We start from the raw sequence: 24,212 nt of genomic DNA on the forward strand, positions 1-24,212 counted from the left end.
CATCAGTTTTGCTAGCCTATGATGTCCCTACAGTGGGGCATCTTCCCTTGCCTCCCACTATTCTACCCTAATTGGCATGGCCATTCTTCGGCGCAAACGCCGATCAGTGGAAACACTAATTTGCATTGATGTCAATCTGCGGAGCCACTAATCTGCGCAGACACCAGTTTTCCCCAAATGACAACATTCTGTCATCTGTGAAGACAACGATGTATTCTTCGTCGTCTCCGCTGCCCTTTGTCATTCACGCAGACAACAGGTTGAAACCTGTCATCTTCGTGAACCTTTTCCCCCTTTTTGCATTTGCGAAGACGACAGGATGTATCCTATTGTCTCTGCGGACACCGAGGTCGCCACTTTTTCGTCTGTGCAGACAACAAGGTAGAGATTGTCGTCTCCACTCGAACCTCATTTTTTAGCACATTTATGGCCTAATAAATGCGCCTAGTCTAGCCTAGCCTACCAAAACACGAAGAGGATCAGATGACATACCGGTGGGCCCATCTCGGTTGCTCGCTAGTACTCTCGTACACGCTTACCAAGCTGTAATTGATCAATGGGTTCCATGTTTGCTCTGGATGCTCTACTTGCAGTGTGACAATGACCTTCTTTGGGCCCCTCGGAGGCTTATATAGGCCCCCTGCAGACCGTGTTTGAGCCCCGCTCTTCCCTGAGTCGTATCTGTCTCGTGATTATCCGCAAGTCATGCAAATGTTGTCATTTATTCCCGTTTTTCTTCTTTTCTTTCTTTCTTAAAACCTTTTTCACAAAAATTGCCAAAAAAAAAAAAATTGCGCAATTTTTGCGAGGGGGCACCCTCCTCCTCTATCGTCACCATAGGACTCCCTCCTTCTCTGGGGCAACCTATATTTTCTTCTTCTTTGATATGATGTTGTTCCAACATCACATCAAAGAGGGGCAAAATATAGATGCTTAAAATTGTCCTTAAAGACTATATTAATTTATTAATATTGCTCATGACATTGTAATTAATTATTGATTAATTAATTACATTGCTCACATTCTTCTACTTATTTAATTATATTAATTAAATAAATAAGTTCATTCCCCTAAATATTTAAATTTAATTTAAATACTCCTAGCTCTAATGTGTAAAATTAATTTAACATATGATCCTCCATCTTTCCCCCTTTTTTAAATAAATTTTATTTATTTAAATTCCCCACATCCCATTAATTCCTTTAAACTCATGATTAAATTAAATTTTATTTAATTTAGTCTTAACCCTAACCTAGAGCCTAGTCTACACCCATCATTTTCATCCTCTTAAGCCTATTTCTTCTCTAATTCCACTTAACCATTCCTAATCATCTCCCTAATCCCCCTCATTAGCCTAAGAGTGTGCTCACACATGTGTAAGATGGCATGCCTACACACTCTTGTCTCCCACTCTTCTTCTCAAGTTTGCTCACACATGTGTGAGCAAACTTTGATTTCTTGACCATTTACATGGCTTGCATGCAACTTATGTGGCACCTACTTGGATGCCACCTCACCAAGCCCCCTCTCAAGCCTATAAATAGAGGGTTTGTCTCAAGCATTTGCATCTTATTTTTTATTACATTGTTATCATGTTGGTTTGAGATTTGAGTTTGCATTCATAGTTTGAGCTTTTACAGTAGTTTGAGCTTGCATTGGTAGAGTTCTCATAGTGATTTTGTAGGTTCATGCTAATCATTGGTAGCTGATTTAGTTTGCACCTTACATTGTTCATTTAGTTTTCTTCATGCATTTGCATTTTCATTCAATAGCTTATATTCTTAGTTAGTTTTCTTTATTGCATATCATCTTCATTCTTGAATGCTTTTAAGAATGGCTTTCTCCATAGCCATTTCTTGAAGTGTTCTTCATTCCACATAATTTAGGATCTTAGTACATTTTCATTTACATTTGCATTCACACTTGCACCCACACACTCAAGAGATTCGTTTATTGTTGTGTTTGGGAGAGCACACCAAACACACCCCCATCTTAACACACCAACAAGGCCTCTCATGGGTGCCTTTGTTGAGCTATAGAGGTGGCTGGAAGGTTGGATTTGTTGGTTGCTTAGGGTTGCAAAACCCAAGCAAGCATTAGTTGACATTTATTCCTTGCATTTTGATGAATGTTTGATGCATTTTGAAAGTTTTAAACTAGTGTTTATTTGTTAACCCATGCTTCTTGCAGGTCACATTTATATATATATATATATATATATATATATATATATATATATATATATATGTATGTATGTATGTATGTATGTATGTATGTATGTATGTATGTATGTATGTATGTATGTATGTATGTATGTATGTATGTATGTATGTATGTATGTGTACACACACACACACACACACACATATACATATATGTGTATGTATACATCTATATATATGTATGCATATATGTATCTATGTATACATACATATGTATGTATATAAATATATATACATATATATATACATACATATATGTATGTATATATATACATATATATATATATACATACACATATACATACATATATGTATATATACATACATACACACACACACACACACACACACACACACACACACACACACACACACACACACACATAACGAAAGAATTAAGATTTGATAATGTCATATTTATTGGATACGATGTTCAATGTAGAATATATAAGTATTACCTTTGTTTTTACTATATAGACAAATTTCTTTGATATACTCTTTTCTCTTTCAATCTACTCTTCAAACAACTGCTGACATGCATTATACTCCTCCTTGCTAAGTTTTGTCAATAATTAAAGATAACATTCAAAACTAAAAACAACTAAATTGAAACTAGAATGGAATGGAGGATTGAGAACATAAAACAAAGTAGAAGAGAGTAAGTACAAGATATTGGTTGTAAATATATTTTGTTTAAATGATGAAGATAGTAATCTCATTTTGAATTTTGAAATATACAGTGAAAACATATAGAAGAATAGTTAAAATAGCTTCTATATTTTAAATTGTAATTAAGCTTAAGCGTGTGTGAAAGTTGAAATAGGGAAAAACTATAATTGTACAAGTATAAAAATATTCAAAAGTCAATTAGTTATATAAAAATGCAAAAAAAATCAATGTCATATTTTGAATTTATGATTGAATAATTTAATGTCAAATTAGTGGATATATTATTGTTAAAATAGAAAGTAAAAAATGTTTTAAAAAAATTAATACATTTAAATGTAAAAATTTAAATTTTTTTTAAAAAAAATCTATCTAAAAAAGTAATACATAGTCAATATTATAAATTAGTTTACATAATTATATTATAGATTTATCTTTAAACAAACATATCTATTTTAAAAAGGTAAATTTATTGTCATTATTATAAATTCATCTATAAATTAACTTAAAATGGAAAAAATTGAAATGGTTACTGGAACGTCCAACTTGATGGATACAATTAGTGATGTATTTATGATTAATTAATTTATAAAAATTTAAAAATATCTAATTTATAATTTGTTATTTAAATCATTCATCAATTCTTAGGGATGATTCTGATAGGGAACTGATGGCGATGCATGGGGGTCTAGTTCATGCTAGGGCCTACATGCCCTAGCCAACCCGGTGACTGATGTATGTGGTTAAGCCCTGGCATGTCCTCTTTTTCATGGCGGGGGGATATCTAGTTGCTGGCAGGGGAGGGTGGCAATTTGAGAAGTGGGGTGGTCATTTTTGTTGCCTATGGGTGGACACCTTCATCCTGAGACCCGCCCTAGGTGTGTTCTCGATGGGGAGGTTGTGGGGTTTGCAATTGTGGGGCTCCTACCCCATCATTTTCTCTCTTTTTTGTTGTGTCTTGGTTCTTTTGTATGGGGGATCGAGGCATAGCCTCTTCTTAGATTCCATTTGGAGATATGGAGATGGGTGAGTCGTCTTCTCTGATGCATGCCAATGATAAGGATCCAACTAGAAAATCCATTTCTGGGGAAGGTGATTCCTCTCCAAAAGGGGTGGTTCGATTAAGAAAAGTTAACATGTGTTTGTAGAGATCCGAGGACCAGCCAGTCTTGGTTATTCAGCCAATGCAAGTTTTAGAAGATGTCGAATACTAGTACAATCATGCTCTTATTTGAAAATTTTTGGGCCTTCACCTTTCTTTGCCAGTGTTAGAATCCTGGGCATGCTGGGTGTGGAACCCAGAAGGAGATATGGAGATTCTGTTAGCAGCTAGTAATTACTTTCCAGTTATCTTTTCAAGCATGACAGACAAGAATAAGGCATTTGAAGGTGGCCCTTATTTCTTTAACCAAGAGGGACTCTTTATCAAACCTTGGCACATGGGTTTCAACTCAGCTGATGAGATCCCCTCGCGAGTTTTGATGTGGGTTCGCTTGCCGAGGCTTCCTTTGGAATTCTAGAGGGAAGATATTCTTCACTCAATCTCTTTGCTTCTTGGAAAACCTGTGGGTTTGACTACTCAGACTCAAGATCATAAGGTAATTTCTTTTTCCTATATCTGTGTAAAAGTTGATTTAAATAATCCATTGCCAAATTCTATGGAGATTTGCATGGGATCATCTTCCTGGATCCAGCAGCTGGATTACAAGACCCTTCCATTTAGATGCAGAATTTGTCATGAATATGGTCATTTACATCGCAGATGTCCCAGGAATAAGTCCCCCTCCTTGGCTACCCCTAGTCCCCCTAGGGTGGACAAAGGGAAGGCCCTTGTATCTAATGGACCTGTTGATAGCAAGGGATTTATTCAAGTTAAGTCTCGTAACAATGGAAAGGGTAAGAAGAGAACCTAGATGGATAGAAGCACTAATGGAACCTTTAACAGGTTTGATGCTCTTGGGGACTTGGTCCAAGAGGAAGGTAATCTAGTTGAGATTCTAGTTGTAGATATCCAGAAGGGGGAATCAAATTCTATCTCTAGGGGATTAATAGGCTAGAAAATTGGATATTGATTTGCCTCCTCTTATTCAGGATATTGGAGACCTTCAAGGGTCACAGGGTTCAAAGGGCTTAGTCTTGGTGGCTCATGATTCCCTTGCGCCTAAGGGGACCTTAGATTTTGTAAAGTGTATTAAGGCTCCTCCTGTCTTAGGCATACAGTAGAAATCCTTTAAAAGGGGACCTTTAGATAAACCATCAAAGAGTGGTAGGAAGACTGATCAAGAGAAGGTGAAAATTTGGTCAAGTCTAGGTCTGTGAAACCCATTGATTCTCATTCCTCCCAACCCCATAAATGATTGTTTTGTCATGGAATGTAAGGGGGCTAAATAGCATCCCCAGACAAAAGGTTGTTCATAGATTAATTGAGTCTCAGTCTCCTGATGTGGTCTTTATTCAAGAAACTAAGCTTACAATGGATGGTTTGGCTAATTGTGCTTCGCGGGTATGGCCCTAGGGCTCTTGGCAAGGGGTGGGTGCTTTGAATAGTTCGGGGGGAGTGGCCTACTTCAGGAACCCAAGGAAAGTTTCCCCCTTATGGTGGATTTCCAGTCGGTCCTCCATTTCTTTGGTTGCCTCGAGTTTTGAGACTGGAGAAAGGTGTCTTTTATCCAATATTTATGCTCCTACTAATTTTTCAAGAAAGTCCCATTTATGGGCTCATATCAAATTCATCTGGTCCCTGAACCCATATCTCCCATGGATTATGGCTGGAGATTTTAATGCTATTTCTAGCTTGGGGGGAAAACGAGGAGGATTAGCTAGGGTGGACCCATCTTCAAATCTTCTTAGGGATATGATTGGCTCCTTGAATCTCATTGATGTGAAGCCAGCCAATGGTGTCTTTACATGGAATAATCAGAGAAGTGGTGGTAAGGCTATCTCAGAAAGGCTCAATAGATTTCTGGTTTCCTGCTTTTAGATGAACAACAGGTGGATCACTAGTTCTCAAATTCTTGACTAGAGAGGCTCTGACCACTATTCTATTAAGCTCTCCATCACCTCTTATAGAGTCACCAAAAATCCCTCTTTCAAATTTCAGCTGATGTGGTTAAGAGACTTGTCTCTACTAGACCTTATGTTGGATTGGTGGTATGAGGGGAAGCTTGCCCATGGTATTGCCATGTTTACTTCCAGTAAGAGGCTTCAACATGTGAAGTTTAGGCTTAAGAGATGGAATAAACAGTGTTTTGGGAATCTACATGCTCAAAAGATTGCTGCTCAGACCAAACTGGTTAATATTACCCTTTAGATTTGTGACCAAGGGTTGACCTCTGATCTAAGTAAAGCTGAGTCCTTGGCTCTTAAGGGACTGGAAGAATGGGAGCTTCAGGAGAAGATTTTATGGAAGCAGAAATCTCGTGTTGATTGGCTTCAAGAGGGGGATAGGAACACTACTTTCTTTCACAACTCTGTTAAGGCCTAGAGGCAAGGGAATTCTTTCTCCTCTATTGTCTCAACTGATGGAGCTTAGATCTTTTCTTGTGAAGATATTTCTAGGGAAGTTGTCAATTACTTTCCTAATCTTTTTACTCAAGAGGATCTTTCTACTGGGACTGGGGAGTGGGCCATCTTGGATTGTATCCCTCACCTTGTCTCTGTTGAGATGAATGGGGCCCTCTTAAGTCCTTTCTTGTTACCTAAATTGAAAAAAGTTGTGTTTAATATGAAGAAAGGCAAGGCCCCTAGCCCAGATGGTTTTTCGATTGAGTTTTTCCAAGAATTCTAGGAGATAATAAAGTATGATCTCCTAGATGTGATCTAGGAATCACATAGGAATAAATAGATACTGAAGTCTTTGAATTCTACCTTCTTGGCTCTCATACCTAAGAAGGAAGGGGCTAATCGGTTGGATCAATTCAGGCCTATAGCATTATGTAATGTTGTCTCAAGATCATCACCAAATTGATTGTTAAGAGACTCAAGCCACTCCTAGGCTCTTTGATCTCTGTTGAACAGGGTGGCTTTGTTGAAGGTAGAAATTTTTTGGATGGGGTTGTGATAAGAATGGAGGCAGTCCACTTTATGGCTACTTCTAAGGAGAAAGCTATGTTCGTTAAACTGGACATGGCCAAAGCTTATGATCGGGTGAGTTGGGAGTTCTTACAGAAAATTGTTTTGACTTTTGGGTTTGATGAGGAGTGGTTGAATTGGGTTCTTAGCTGTGTGACCTCATCCTCCTTCTTAGTTCTTATTAATGGAGAACCTTTAAATTTGTTTGGTGCCTCTCAGGGACTTTGGCAAGGGAACCCTCTATCTCCCTACTTATTCATTATCATGGTAGTGAGTCTTGTCAGATTTCTAAAATCTCAGGTGTGGCAGGGTCTTATCAAAGGTTGGAGCTAGAAAAATGATCGTCCTACCTATTCTCATCTTTTGTTTGTAGATGATACCAGGTTGATGGGCATGGCTAGACTTAGTGAGGCAATGAATATTAGGAAAGCTTTGGATACCTATTTGAAAGCCTTAGGTCAAAGAATTAATGATGATAAGTCTTCTATTTATTTCTTTAATACTCCTCAGCTTATTTAGAGTAGGATTACTAGAATTCTTAGATTTCAAATCGGTTCCCTTCCTTTGATGTACCTTGGGGTCCCTTTTTCCTTGGGTGCTCAATAGAGGGACTATTGGCAGGGGATTTTGGATAAATTCTGGAGTAAGGTTAGTCACTAGACTTACAGGTGGTTATCTCTTTCTGGGAGAGTGGTTCTACTAAAGATTGTGGTACAATCTCTCCCCATTTATAGGTGTTATGTTCAGGTCCCCCCCTCTAATTTTGTGAGGAATTTGATGCTTTATCTCGACAATTCCTTTGGTCTGGTAGCCTTCTTTCCTTGAAGTGGAGCCTAGTCAAGTGGGAGTCTATGTGTAGGCCGAAGCATGCTGGTGGCCTTGGTCTTAGATTGATGGCTCTTGTTGTCATGACTTTGGCTGCCAAGTTGTATTGGCAATGGTGCAACAATTAGATCAAGATTGGGCCAAGATTCTTACCCATAAGTACTTTCCTGGTGCTAATTGCTCTGATGTGTCATGACTTCCTTTAGTGGGTAAAGGCTCGTGTATTTGGGATACTCTTAAGAAGGGAGCCCAACTTGTTAAGGAGGGTCTCTTCTGGATTTGTAACAGAGGCTCGGATGCTCTATTTTGGTAGGACTCTTGGGATAGCCACCCTCCCATTCTCTCTAGATTCCCCAAGTTGCAACCCTTTTGTCATACTTGTACTAATGTTGGATGGTTTAAGGTGGAGCAATTTAAGACTGTCAAGCATTTGGGTCAAGTTGAGGTGACTTGCTGGAAGGATCCTCAGAAGTGGCTTGTTGGTGGTTCTAATGATGATTGTGCCCTTCTTTCTAAAGCTTTAGAGAATAGGTTTTGTAGCTCCCTTAATGGGGAGGATAGTTTGGCTTGGAGTCCTAGCCCTAAAGGTAAATTTACTGTGGCTCAAGGTTATGCTATACTTGATAAGAACTTACATGGTTCGACTGAAGTGCACTAGTGGAAGAAGGTTTGGAGCAACTTTTCTTGGCCCAAATGCAATTTTTTCTTATGGTTGCTGGCTCAGAAGAAATGCCTCACTTGGGAGAATCTTCGCAAACAAGGTTTTCAAGGACCTTCTGTTTGCTTCCTTTGTTTGCACAATGAGGACTGTGCCTCCCACTTATTTTTTCTTTTCACTTTTTCAAGAGAGATATGGCATAGATGGTGGGAGGCTTGGTGTCATGGCTGTATTCATGAGCAGCTACCTCTCTAATTGATTTTTGGGAAAGCTTGGGCAGATCTCTAGCGAAGACTTCTTTCTTGCAACTTGGACCGATTTCCATTCTCTAGAACCTTTGGTTGGAAAGGAATCACAAAATCTTTTGTGACTCCAAATTAGGAAGCTTTCAATTGTGGAAGATGATTCTTAATAGGCTCTAGGAGACTATTTTTGCAAAGTGTGATATGTCTGTTACTATAGATCCTAGTGGTCAAGTTATTGTGAGGAATCTAAACCTGGGGGATAACACTCAGGGATGCACTCTTGGAAAATAACCTCACCATGTGAAGCAATGGGTCTGTCAAGATGGGAGGTGGACTCCTCCCCCAGTTGGGATCTTGAAGATTAATACAGACGATTCTTCTCAAGGGAACCCTGGTCATGCTGGTATTGATGCTATAGGTAGAGATAAGGATGGTGGTGCAGTTTTTCTCTTCTCTATTTACAAGGGTCAACATTCTAATAATCTGATGAAGGCCCTTGCTACTAAGATTATTGTTGAGCGCATATGCTCTTTAGGGTGGAAGAAGATCATGTGTGAGTCTGATTCTCAGATTGTTGTGAATATGTTGAATAACTAGAGTTTGGAGGATGTTAGTTGGCAACTTGCCTCTTTGGCCAAACAAATTCTAAGCAAGTAGTTCCTTAGACTCTGTCTCCTTTCGTCATATCCCTCGCGAATGGAATAGGGTGGCAGAGTGTTTGGCAAAGTGGGCTTCAGAGAATTGTGGGTAGATGGGATATTAGTGGTAGGGATGAGTTACCTTCTGAGTATTGTGAGATCATTAAGCAGTTGTTACTAGAAGACATGAGTATGTAGTGTTAATTTGGGCCTTTGGCCTTTGCTTTGTAACTTGGATTTGATGGAATAAAATTTTACCCCTCCTTTTTCAAAAATAAAAAATAAAAAATCATTCATCAATAAAACTATGTAATGTTTGAAATATGAAAAGAGGAGTGATGTATTTATGATTAATTAGTTGATAAAATTTTAAAAATTAGAAAATGTCTAATTTATAATTTGTTATTTAAATCATTCATCAATAAATCTATGTAATGTTTTAAATATGAAGATAGGAAAAGATTTAGTGAGAGGGAAAAAATTGTTTGTTTCTAACTATTAAGAAATTTTTAAACAGTTTGCTTTGCATCTCTTATTTAAAGTTGTTTATATATTTAGATAATTATAGCAAGCAAATGGAAACTGTAATTAAAAAATAGCACATGACCAAAGACATAAAAGATTATATGAAATGAAAGCCCGATTTGCATGAAGAAGTTATTTAAAATTGAGAGGAAAGTGTCTCATAAATGGAGAAACTTCCTTCTGCCTTATAAACATCCAACTGATCTTTTTTCAAAAGTGGGAAAGGATCTGTAGAGTGCATGAAGGTGAGGGTGGTTGGGACGAGCTATGAAGGCATATCCCTTTTTTTGAGGGGTCCAACACCTCAAAGAAGTCCAAGTGCTTTATGTGTTTTTTGGTTTAATATAAAAGTCTAACAAATGAGGCTGGGATCGTGCCCCAGGCGAATTTGGCAGCGTGGATGCTCCTTAGTCATTGGCTCTTAGCCAAAGAAGTTTCAGGCATGTGTGGGCCCGTATCGAGTACCTAAAACTTGTTTGTGGATGACCTCCATCAAAAAAAAAAAAACTATCTATAACACTATTGTTAATAAGCACCAACTATAGTACAAACAACATTTAATCCATGTTTATCCTTCCACAATTGCTATTTCTGTTTTTTTTTTTTTTTTTTTTAATTTAACTGCCCAAACCCTGGCAAAAATATCATTGACCAATCAAAAAAACAAAATTTCTCACAAACAAATTATTTTCAAAATCAAAACATCCCAAACTTTACAAATCTTAAATTTTTTGCATACAAAAATCTAATCATAGGAGTCTAATAGAAACATTAGTTCCCTGATATAAGACAGACTAATAATTCCACACCTAAATAAACCAAATCTTATTTTACATCCAATAAAAATTTAACAATTATAAAATTAATTATAAAAACTATACCATACCTAATACTATCTACACTCATTATACACTACACAATTCTCAGCTATACCATATTTAATATTATCTACATCCATCATACAGTAAACAATTCTCCCTAATTTATTCCATACCTAATATCATCTACATCCGTTATACAGTATACAATTCTCCCTAATTTTTATATTTGTTAATGGAAAAGAGTACTAACATTAATCCTAACATTTTTACTTGTAACAATAATGTCAACTTATAGATGCTGCCTTACAAAGAGTTTGGAAGAGTTGCTTAAAACCTTCAATAACACTCCGCATCTATCCAACTATTAGCCATCCATGGTACAATTCAGATGAGGCCCTACCTGCGGAATATGCTTGAAGACAGCTGCCTGCGTCGTTGATAAGGGAGGAAACTTCCGTCAACACACTTATCACTATCCATTCTCCCCGGCTCAAGTCTATCACAGTACTTCCTCTTCCGCTGATACCCGCATAACTTCCATTACGTACAAGATAACATACGATAGCCGCATGGTGCAGTTTTAACTCCCGCCATGTTAAACTCCATCTCAAAGAGGGAATATTTAATTCTTTCAAATATTCATCATTGACTGCTTCCACGATGACAAGACCAGGAAAAATGAAGGAGTCCAGAATGGAGTGAACACGAGGAAAGATCCTTCCACATAATGTCATTTCCCATGGCGAGTACTTCTGCAAAACAATTACAGAACTCTTCAGTTAAGCAAATCAATTATTAAACTTTTAGAATAACTATTTCATATCTCTAGGAATTTTTATTACCTCCATCTGTATGCTTTGAATACAAGCCTCAAAAGCTGATATGTTCTCTGCTCTCAGATTCAGCCTCCGTAGTCCCTCCAGGCCCCGCAAACTGTGCATGCCAGGTGAGATCCAGTTTGTCCATAATCTCAAATCCTCCAGTGACGTCAAATGCTCTAAACCTTCTATCTTCTTTAATTTATTACAATCCCCGACATACAGAGTTTGTAAGGAAACTAATCCTCCCAAACTCGGCATCTCATATAGCTGTTCACAGTGTTCAACTCTAAGAGTGACCAAGCTGGACAAGTTTCCAAAAGAAATTGGCAACTTTGTCAACAATGGCCACCCAACAATTTCGACTTCTTCCAACTTTCGTAGTCGAGCGATGCTAGCTGGTAATTCCCTTAACCCTACAGTGCCATGTAAATTGAGCTTTACCAGAGAAGCCTGATTTGTGATCTTGTGGGGCAATGTTTCTAGCTTTCTGCACCTACTGACATCAAAAACCTTGATATCTGTCATGTTTTCTAGAATATCTGACTCTAACGCGAACTCCTCACAATGTGATAAATTGAGATATTCGAGGCATATCAGCTGCTTAAAAGACTCAGGCAACATCTTTAAACGCTTACACCAACTCAAATCTAAATGTCGCAGATTTAGCAAATCCCCAAAACGGTTTGGTAGACTTGACAGATTGGAGCACATAATTAAGACTAAATGCTCCAGCGATTGAAGTCGACAAAACTCTTCTGGCAAGCTAACTAGTCCTTGTCCATAAGAGGTAGCCGAAGAAACCAAGGATAGTCTTTTCAAATGCTTGAGATGTTCTAGTGACCTGGGAAGACTTTGTAAACGATTTTGGCTAGTACAAATTAGCAACTTCCTCAATTGCAGAGGAGGCTGCACACAACCAATTTTCAATTATATTCAGTTAAACCCCAAAAACATTCGAAAGAAGAACGTCATCATTCTCTCTAATTGAAAAAAGCTTGAGCAAATTTCTTACATGCGCGTCATCCCACAATGCTTCCAAATTCTGAGGATCGACAAACTCTAGAACTCTGATGTTCTCCATAGAGAGCCACGACGGAATATTTTTGTGCTGAAACTTAAACCATCGAAGCCACAAAAGACGTCTCGATAGCTCCCCACATTCCTGGGTAAAATCATTTTGTGCAACAGCGGGAATTTGCAATCCATCCCTAAGATTCGAGTTTCTCATCATCTCCATGTACTCCTTGAAAGGCGGTGTGAAGTCAAGACGGTTGAATTTTACCCAATAATCAGCCGCTGTAGCGGCCATCATCCCCCGAATCGGCATTCCTCGCTGAGTGGGTAAAAACAGCAGCAAAGTAACTTCAAAATAGTTTGGGGAAAAATAACAAAAGAAAGACTTTATGGGCAGACATGGTTTCCCTGCCATATTGATCAATGACAGATAAGATATAATTTTACCTTAATATGAACAACACTCTGTCTGTGGAACCAGAATCGTGATGGTGATGATGTAGTTGCGATGCCCCTTCCCAGATCCCTGAGGTGATCGTGCATCCTCATACGCCCTTCCTTGTCCACTTCCACGAGGCACTTGTTCACAAGCGTTTCCAAACTACAAACACCACTCCACCCCGATCCATCCCACACATGAATGGCCGATCTTGTTTCCTCGCCTATGAAAAAACAAGCAATATCCAAGAATACATCTTGCTCATCTGGATCGAGGGCATCGAAGCTTACTTTTAAAATGGCCTTGATATCCTCCGGCAACGCTTTCCGAATCTTATTTAGCTGAGAATACCAGTATTCCGAGTATTTTCTTCCATAAAGCTGTCCCCCAATGACCTTGAGAGACAAGGGCAATCCGCTACAAGCTCCCAAGAAAAGTTCAACTAATTCATCAAAGTCTTCTTGTGGGGAAGGCTGCAAGAACGCGTGCCAACAGAAGAGTTGTTTGGCGTGAAGATGTTGCAGTGGTTCCATTGTGTAGATGGATGTGATGCCGCACCTTGTAAGTACTCTGCCTTCCTGGGTTGTGACAATGATCAGACTACCCGATCCGAGGCTCTCCAATGGGGGCAACAGAGCATCCACTTGATCCTCGTGGTCCACATCATCCAAAACTACGAGAAACCAAACACTTTTCAAACGATCTGCTATAATTGCCTTGCCTTCCTTATAATTGTCAAAGGATTTAACATTTTGTATACGGAGATCCTCCAGCAGTCTCTTCTGTTTGGCATGCAGAGCGTTCTTGGATGCTGCATCTCGCACATCATGCAGAAAACAGGAGCGATTGAAGGAAGAGCATTTCCTGTTATAAAGCTCTGTTGCCAGAGTAGTTTTTCCGAAGCCGCCAAACCCTAATATTCCCACAATCTGTGCATGCTGCTCACCCTGACTCTTAATACTTCTTTCAAACCTTTTTACGATCTCATCCATTGCAACTGGGTGTTTGGCTACCTCCAGAGGCGCCTTTTTCATTTTTCCCAGAACCGAATTCACAATGCTCTTCAGAACCTTTCCTTCGTCACTATCCATTTACAAACGAAAGGAAATACGATGAAACAAACTTCTACGGCAGAAAAATATATGTACCATGCAAATGATTCGATGAAATTTGGGAATTAAGGCGGGAAATTGCATAATTTACTCATTATGGCTGTGGAGCATGTAACCAGAGAGATATGAGACCTTCTGCAGGGCGCTTTTCCAGTCATCCAACATGGCTAAGGAGTATCTGCGCATGAAATGCCCCTTTAAGATCTGATTTGAAATCACTAATTAACCCAATATTTGGTTCAGCTATGAGTAAATCATCCACATAAACTGCAACCAGAATAATTTCATTTTGCACTCTCTTCACATAAAGATTTGGATCTGATTTACATTTTTGAAACCCATGAAGCTGAAAATACCTATCAATCTTCTCATTCCATGCTCTTGGTGCTTGTTTAAGCCCATAAAGTGACTTCTTTAATCTACAAACAAGATTAGGATGTTGCTGATCTACAAAACCTGGTGGCTGATCCATATATATTTCTTCATATAAATCTCCATTTAAGAAAGCATTTTTTACATCCATTTGATGAATATGCCACCCAAGACTTGCAGCCAAAGAAAGAATAATTCTAATTGTATTCATTTTAATGACAGGAGCAAAAGTTTCTTCATAATCAACACCCTCTTTTTGATTAAATCCCTTAGCAACCAATCTAGCTTTAAATTTTTCTATAGCACTATCTGATTTAAATTTTGTTTTATAAATCCATTTGCAACCAATGACATTCTTACCTTTGGGAAGTTGCACAAGTTCCCAAGTTTTATTTTTCACCAAAGCATCATATTCTTCTTCCATAGCTTACTCCCATTCTTTCTTCCCTCTAGCTTCCTCATATGATCTTGGGTCATTTACTTGTAATACTTTGGCCATGAGAGCACTACCATTCCTCCCGTGGATCTTTGAGCCTTGCCTATATATTTCTTCAACACTCCTTGTCTTTTGGCTAGCTGAAAAGTTATCTTTTTCATCATTACTACCTGCAGAAAATGTCTGATTACAAGCATTAGTTGTGTTGTTTTCACTAGTATTTTCATCATTTGTAGAAGTGCACAACTCATCCTCATCAATGTAGTCTCCATTTCTTCCTAAAATATCTGAAAAATGAGAAGCATTTGTTGTTGTAGAGTGAGAAGGAGTGGCTATAAGTTGTGAATGCTTATCAAACTTCACATCTCTACTAACAAAGACCTTGTTTGTTGTCAAATCATATAACCTATAAGTCTTTGATTCTTCACTATAACCCATAAACAAACACTTATGACTCTTTGGTTCTAACTTTTCCCTTTGTGCATCAGAAATGTGTGTCCAAGCAATACACCCAAATACTTTAAAATATCCAATGTGAGGTTTCTTACCACTCCATGCTTCTTCAGGGGTGATATTTGTGAGAGCTTTGGTGGGGATTCTATTTATAATATGTGCAGCACAAGAAATAGCCAAACCCCAAAATTTATTATGCAAACTTTTAAAATGCAACATAGAACGAGCCATTTCTAAAAGAGTTCTATTCATTCGTTCAGCCACCCCATTTTGTTGAGGAGTATAAGGAACTGTTCTTTGCACCTTAATACCATAATTTTCACAAAATGACTCAAAAGCATAATTGCAATATTCACCCCCATTATCTGTCCTTAAACATTTAATTGTTTTGCCACTTTGATTTTCAACTAATGCCTTAAACTTTTGAAATACTTCAAACACTTCTTTTTTCCTTTCAAGAAAATAAACCCATGATCTCTTGCTATAATCATCAATAAAAGTGAGAAGGTACCTAGCACCTGAAAGTGAAGGATATCCTAGTTCACATAAATCACTATGAATAAGTTGCAATGGATGATTAGCTCTCCATACTTTACCTGAATCAAAAGGATCTCGATGATGTTTCCCTAACACACAACCTTCACACACACCTTCACAAGCTGAAATTTTTGTTAATCCTCTAACCATATCCATTCTAATCATATCTTGTAATTTTCTATAATTTAAATGTCCAAGTCTAGCATGCCAAAGTTGTGACATATAATCAATCTGAGCAATAAAAGCATGAGAGAGTGTATATTTATCATCAAGAAACCCCACAAATTTAAATAGATTCTCTTCATGATCAACTCTACCAATAGCAATTATATTGTTTGCGTCTTTTCTATCTCTAACAATAACTTGATCAGCATTGACAACAAACTCATATCCAGCTTGAACTATTTTGTATATTGAAATAAGATTCACCCCCAATCCTTTAACCAATAAAATATTTTTCAAAGACCCATGTGTTACATTAACAGTTCCTGTTCCTAAAACTGGAAGTTTCATTTTATTGCCAATAGAAATTTCTTGATCTGAATTCTTCCTTTCATAAAAATCAATAAACAAAGATCTATCCCTAGTCATGTGAGATGATGCCCCTGAATCTAAAATCCATTCTTTATTAGAATCTGAAGCAAAGTATCCCCCTTTAACACTAGATTTACTTTTGGGTGTAGCAATTACCTCCTCATTTGATTTCTCTTGCCTTTTTAAAGAGATAGCTACGAAACTATGATTATCCTTCTTTCCATCCTTAAACCTTTCTTGCTTGGGCTTATATTGTTGCCTTTCATTGTCCCTCTTCTTCAAACAAAACTTCTCCATGTGATTCTCACCTCCACAATACCTGCAAATAAAAAGCTTTCTTCCAGCTTGCTTTTCTGCACCATCATTTCTAGAAAAATGATTAGAACCTTCATGATTTCAAAATTTATTATTTCCTTTCCAATTCTTTTTTTCATCATTTCTAAAAAATTTACTTTTGGTTGTATATGCATGATTCTTCTTAATATGCCCTTCTTTAATAAGCTGAACTTCTTCATCTAAAACAGATTTGCAAAATTGATCAAAAGTTTGCTGGGGGGTGTTAGGATTTAGTTGAAGAACCCTTTTCCTTGATTCCTTAAATACTTTATATGGCTGGGGAAGCTTACTTTCACATTCAAAATCTTTTTTTGCATATTTTACCATTGCAATCAACTGAAAATCTTTTTTTGCATATTCAACACCTATTTTTTTTAGCTGAGTATTTAAAAAAGTAACTTCATTGAAGTAATCAGACATTTTTTCAAAATAAGATAGATCTAAATTCATCAATTTTTCTTCTATACTAAACGTGCTAGCCATGTCTGCATCTTTACAATCTTTTTCTAAAGTCTCCCATAGCTCTATTGGGTTATCAATATCAACAAATCTTCTATTTAGATTGGGGCTCAAAGCTTTACCAATAATACCTCTAGCTTGCTCCAACTTGCATTTTCATAACTCCTTTTCTCTATCAGTTTGTTGAGGTTCCCCAATTTCTTTATTTACTAACCTCCATAAAGCCTTCTCTCTTAGAGCATTCTTGACTGCAATCTTCCAATCTGCAAAACCACTTCCATCAAAGATAGACAAAACTTCATTTGAAGAACCCATGTTAGCAAAAAAATTAGCCTTCAAACAAATCTAGCAATATTCTAGCAGCATAACAGCCCTACAACCAAATATCACTCCAAAAAAAATAGCCCTGCAAACAAACCATTTCCAGCAATATATTTTCCTTCAACAAAACCCTCTAGCAATATTTCTAGCTGAACCTCTAAATGAATCTCCAGCTGAACCTGGCTAAGCTAGGCTTTGATACCATGAGAAAAAATAAGAGATCTAATATAGTAGGCAATGAAAATCAGAAATAAACACTAAACTAAGAACATATTTTATTCATAAAACTGATTGATCACAAATGTATCCAATTGCCTCTATATATAGAGTGCCTACACTATGAGTGCATTTACAAAAGATGTTTCTAGAGGATGATGTGGATAACTGCAATGCTGTATGACCTAGTTTAAGGGGGATGTTCTTATCTATTACCAACAAAATATGCAACACACCTGTAGTTTAGTTATAATAGCATAGTGACGTGGTTTTGGAAGCGTGGATTTGACTGTTTCTAACACATCGGAGATCGTCGGGTTTGACATGATAGAAGACGAGAAGTATTTTAGTTCCAGATTGTACCATAAATGCAAGCTCAGCCAGACACCAGGGAGATTCTGCATACCTCTCTGAAAAAATAGCAATGTGAAGTCCGGCAGAGTGCATCGCATCCTGAATCTCATCTGGTATGGAATCTCCCAAATCAAGCTCATTTTCATCTAGAAAAGCACGCAAGCCAAGCAGATCTAAGGTGTGGTAGATGGTACTGGCTAATTTGTGCTTAACATCACAACCTCGATGATTAATGAACACGTCCCAATGCCCCTTCTTTGTCGATGCTGAAGATGCTTCCGCTGCAATTCCACTAAAAGCATTTTCTAGGTGTCCTCGAGGCGCGGAAGTGGGTGGATTTTCCATCGAAGGGAAAGAACTAAAAAAAATGCTAAACACCGAACTGACACAATTTCCCATGGCCTTGAATTAGAAATGAAGAGAGGCAAGGAGTGCGGGGAACAAGCGAATGGGCGGAGGAAAGCAATGCATCGGCTACTGTGAAATGAAATTGATAATTGCCAAGGACAAAGATAAAGTGAAATGTGTCATTGACATATTGAGAGTCTAAAAGTAATAAGAAACTTTCACCGACGTTCCCCGCAGTGGGGCGAAAATGGACGACATGCTTGCCTTCCACATGTATTATTCGTTGGGGAAGTGGAAAACATATTCGTAAGTTTCACACATGGATGAATAATGTTCCCAAGTCAAAAAGTATGGTCGAATATTTTTTAGTTCATAATATCCACTTTATAAAGTTTGGAAATCCGAAAGAAGAATTTGTGGTTACAATCAAAAGATATAACATAAAATCATAATAGATAGGGAAAAAAGTCATTTGTTATCAGTTCCTGCCAAGGCAGGAATACTTATGCATCCATCCATGTCAATTCAAATATGACATTAAAACTAACCAATCAAATTCAAGAATTTAAAAGATTATATGAGATTTCAAATGCTTATTTTTTAATTTTTTTTAATTATTTTATAAATCACATTTTTCATCTATTCTATTTGGTCCATACTATTTTTGATGGGGGAGAAAATTAATTTTCTTCAACAAAAAATACAAATATTTTTTAACAACTTCATCTTGCATTAATGAATGTATTAATTTTTATCTTTTCCACATTTGTAACAAGTTGATAAGATTTTATTTTTTCAAATCATTTTATCTTCCACCTCACATAACATGTCTAATTAATATTAATTATCACAATGTATTAAATATTTTTAATTTCTTATTTTAAATATATTTATTATCAATTTTACATTGATGTTTATTTTTGACTATTTGATATTTAACTTGTTCCTAAAACTTTATGTAATGCATAAGTTCAAATTATATATATATATATATATATATATATATGTCTTTTTAATATAATTTCAATATGTTATATCTTTCTATTTGAATTTCTAATTTTTTTAAAACTTTTTTTTTTAATAAAAGTGGTTAAATTATTACTATTATTTTACTTTTATAAAAATAAATTAAATGAAATTATTTTTTAATTATATTTTATAATAGTGTTTGTAATATGTATAATTGATAACTGTTACAATTTTTAAATTATATTTTTTTTATTAATAATATTTTTTTAAAAACAATTTATCACTTAGTTTAAATATATTTAAAACTTAAATATATATTTTAATATTAAATTAATAATTATATTTTATATCAAAAAACATACTAAAGAAATAACCACAAAATAGAAATAATTCAATTCTTAAAGATATATAAATTATTATTAGGTTTTTATAAACTATGTATTAAAATGAAATAGTTATATTTTATTTCTTATTTATTACATCAAATTTATATGTATTACATCTATTTATTATTTATAAATGTACATATTAAATTATATAGATATTATTTCATAATTAAAAATTACTTAATTTTATGAAAAAATTGGAAATACAAAACATTAAATAGTAAACCTTCTCTAATTGTGTAAAATTAAACAATTAGTTTGACATATAAAATATTTTTATATTTCAATACATTTCATTTTTTCTTATAGAAATGTGAGTTTTAATATAAAAATTAAATTCTTAGTTTCATTAATTAAAATATAATATATTTTAATTCTTTATTATGACCATAATTTTATTTTAAATATTTGTTATATATATATATATATATATATATATATTTAATTCGGTCTCTCACACACACAACTTATATTGGTATCACTCTATCTTACTATTTTCTCTCTTCCTCTTCATCCTCTATATTATCTATCTTTTTTTCCTTTGCTTATATGTTTATGTTGTTATTGTTGTATACTATTATTTATCTCTATCTATATCTCTATCCTAGTTTTTGTTCAGTGCTAATGATTAAAAATAGTGTGAGTTCCATTTGATAATCAAGATGAGAATAATACATAGTTGGGGAGTTATTCCAACTACTTATGGTTGTCTAGTAGCATGCATGGTATGTTTAAACATATAATGTGATACTTCAAATGCTTCATCACTCTTCAAGTTCTATAATTCAAATATTGGTATGGATATCTTTCCTCATTGCACATAATTTAACTTGTCAACTTAGAAGGTGCAAATTTGTCTAAAGCATATGTATTGATTGTAGTATGATATTAAGTACTTAGTGCCATATTGGGGAGTTTGGCCTCTTATTCTTGGGCTTAAATGCCCAAAGATATAATAATATAACACGAGAACTTAACAACAAAATATGAGCCATCCTATCAGATCACAAGTGCATTTCTAGGACGAGAATTTATTTATATCTACACAAACATGCCAAAACAAATCACAATGAATACTAATAGTCGTTCACTTTTGTTCATTTTTTAATTTTCTTAATTGTTGATTGGTCCATTTGTGCAAAAAGTACTATTTTTGTGTGAACGACTATTGGGGGATTCATGTGACGAATTTTGGGCAAATGTTTTAAAATGGCACTTTTAGACCACCTCACACTCTATAAGTTCTACAGAGATGTAAATGTGGGAAAGTCTAAAGATAAGCTTTAAGCACTTCACTCGCCCATGGAGGTTCACTAAAAAATCAAAAAATTTCAAAATGCAAATTAGGAACTATAGCTGCACAAAGTTAGCCTAGGCGGCTACTCGATCGTTTCCCCTACATTGCATCAAATCTCTATTTATAATTGATACATGTTCCCATTAGTTTTGAATTAGTAGGAAGTATTCACAATCTCTAAAACTGGTGTATTTGAGAACTTCTTGATGGGAATCATTTAAATCTTCAACTAAAATGTAAATCTTACCAAGGTTTTATTTTATGATTTAGCCAATTCTCTTCTTGATTATTCTACTTTGAGAGTCACCATAATACTTATTATATTAAATCAATATACAATGAATACAAATATTTATTTATTTAAAATAATAAATATTCCATTATCATAATACACAAGTTTATAGATAATTATTTGTACTCTCTAAATGTTTTAATATTTAATATAGTTAACATTGGATAAAAACATATAAATAATTCCTTATCCCTTTGGTTGTTATTTTTCTTATCTTCTACACTAAGAAGGATTCCTTACTTGTCATTAAATGAAGATTCTTAGATTATTTAAAAATATAATCTTTAATGTAACATTATTTATAACAAGAGCTTTGGTTGAGCTACAATCCCTGCCTCCAAGGGTTAGAAAATAGCTAAAATGGATAGAAATTTTCATTTGGAAAATTAAATTATTGATCTTCTTGAACAAAAAAGGAAAAAGTATCATGAGACTACATTTCACCCAGTAAGATTAGTAATAAATTTATTGTATTAAATTATAAAAATATTAATGTATATTCATATTATATAAATGAAAATCAATTGAAAAATAAGATTCAACAATTTTATTTCTAAAATGCTATAATTATTCTCCAAACATCTAGAATGAGAAAAAAATCAGTGTCTTACTTTATGAATGTTGAATTTTATTTTATTGATTTTATAATAATTAAAATAAAAAACAAATAAAATTAATATTCCTTTATTTAAAAAGATAACTTCTTAATAAATAAAATTTTAAAAATTATTACCTTTTGTTCTATCCCTAATCATTGAAAAATGCATTGTCAATAGACTGGCTAAATTTAATTATTAGTTGATAAATATTTCCCTCTAAGTAACACTCATCCATATCAAAGACTTTTATGGTTTTATAATTGTCACAATTTATGAAAGTTACTTTTTGCTTTTATAGATCTTAAATTTTGTATAATAATGAGTTTAGATGTGAAAAAAACAAAATTGTGTGATAAATCATTTTCAATAGTGAAATAATGCATGCTAAATGATTTGTTATAGAGATTCAAAGTATGAACCACTATAAAATCAACATATGTCAGGTATTGGAGCTTAAGAATACTTTGACAATGCAATAATAAATGTGTAGTTATCTACTTACTTTTTTATAATTTTTTGTGTTAGAAAATAAAATAACCCCTAGCAAAATTGTGTCCAACCAATCATAAATAAGAAATTATACTACAAAAATAGATTTTAAAAATAATCCTTATAGAAACCTTAGAATTTGAAAATTATTTGTAATACAAATTAATTCAATGCTTTTACTGAAAACATTAGTTCTCTAACTATGTATAAGAACAGACTAAAAAAAAAATTTAAAAAAACTAAAAGATTAAGAATTATGGGGAAAATAGAAAGGAGGAGAGAATCGAAGGGAGAGTAATCTACAACCAAGCTTCCATAGAGACCTCATTAATCCCCTACATACTGGCATTAATGGCCTCAGCCTCGCCAGGGGTTGATAGGACTAACCGACTCAAAGCATTTACTATAGTTGCAATAAATACTCACAATGATAACTCTTCAATGAAATTGAAGAACAACCTACCCAACTCTTGTAGCCACTCAGGTTTCCAAAATCCTTTTACTACTCATAATGGAGAAAAAAGGGAAGTCACAGATAAACCAGTAGATGGAGGAGGCAAAAACTTGTTCAAACAAGTGCTTCAAGGAATCTCCCCAATCCTAGCCAACACCAAGTTCATCATAGGAATTTCACCCCCAACTGCTCAACCCGATGGGCATGAAGATGGAGGTAAGGAAAATTCTTCAGCCTGCCTCATTATTAAACCTAATGACTAGATGATAGTAGAATTAGATAAAGAGAAGAGTAGGTTAAGGAACACTGTAATCTTTTTTGCTGCAATGGACCCTCTCAATTTTTTGTTAAGGAATTATCTGAATGATTGGTTTCAAAGGATTTGGGATCACAAATTAGGGCACCATTTTTCTTTTTGTCATATGTTATAGAGAGGTTTATTTATAGTAATATTTTGCAACCTTAATTCCCAAAAAACCATGGTGGACAAATAATTCTAGAAAGTAGGTAATGCAAAGTTTAGGGCTCTAGCATGGTCTATTGATTCAATTAATGAATAAGTCCTAGCCCTAGGTAGCCCAAGGTAGATAAAGGTTAGTAATCTTCCTCCCTATGTTTGGAATTTCATTCCACAACTGCTCGATTTGTTCAGAAAGGTTCTTAAAACTGATCACTTATAAACCATAATCCCTAATGTTGTTATTAGAATTCTTATCTCAATCTTCCCTCATGTCAATGCCCCAAAAAAATTTCTTGGATATGGGAACCCCACCAGTATGGTGCCCCATTGAATATATTGGAGGGCTTAATGCATGTTATCTTTGTAGATAGGAAGGCCACAAAAGGAAGCATTGCCCCCTTATTGCTGGCAAATAACCCCATAAGATTGAGCCCTTGCCTCCTTCTAAACAACCCCCTAAAATTAAGTTTGTTATCATCGTTGTCTAGAAAGAATTTGATCAAATCTCTCTCAACCCTCTAGCATCTCAATGGTTGAAGGACGCGAAAAAAATTATAGCTTCCTTAGATGCTTTGAGAGACCAATTTGTTGATCCCTTAGCGAATCCCAAAATTTTGATAGTTCAAGCTTCAATGGAAGAGCTTGAAACTGTACCAAAAGCTCAAACTCTAGAATTTGGGCTAGAACCAAAGCCTTCTGCTGGTAGTAATCATCATTTGAATGGCCAAAAATTGGCCTTTAGGTCTTTAAAATATTTAAGGCCAAAAAAGATTCCATAAAAACATCCTCCTCGGTTGTTAAGTTGTTCCCCACCTTGACCAGAAGCATAGTAGAGTTTGCCTC

At 35.3% G+C, this 24,212-nt stretch overlaps 1 protein-coding gene across 1 annotated transcript; it reads right to left on the bottom strand.

Annotated features, from left to right (window-relative positions):
- Window positions 1-244: 244 nt before the first annotated feature.
- On the bottom strand, window positions 245-18,420 carry LOC149529573 (disease resistance protein Roq1-like). The gene is made up of 9 exons (XM_089808161.1): window positions 17,987-18,420; window positions 16,322-16,708; window positions 14,149-14,235; window positions 12,954-14,028; window positions 12,505-12,825; window positions 11,514-12,398; window positions 11,232-11,423; window positions 11,072-11,190; window positions 245-365 (listed from the first exon to the last, which is right to left on the bottom strand). The coding sequence occupies exons 1-9, from the start codon at window positions 18,418-18,420 to the stop codon at window positions 245-247; spliced, it is 3,621 nt and encodes a 1,206-aa protein (XP_089664287.1).
- Between the last annotated feature and the right edge of the window lie 5,792 nt (window positions 18,421-24,212).

The sequence above is a fragment of the Cupressus sempervirens genome, chromosome 11 (genome assembly GCF_028749045.1).
Source record: "Cupressus sempervirens isolate cs-2001-9-10 chromosome 11, ASM2874904v1, whole genome shotgun sequence".
Lineage (NCBI taxonomy): Eukaryota > Viridiplantae > Streptophyta > Pinopsida > Cupressales > Cupressaceae > Cupressus > Cupressus sempervirens.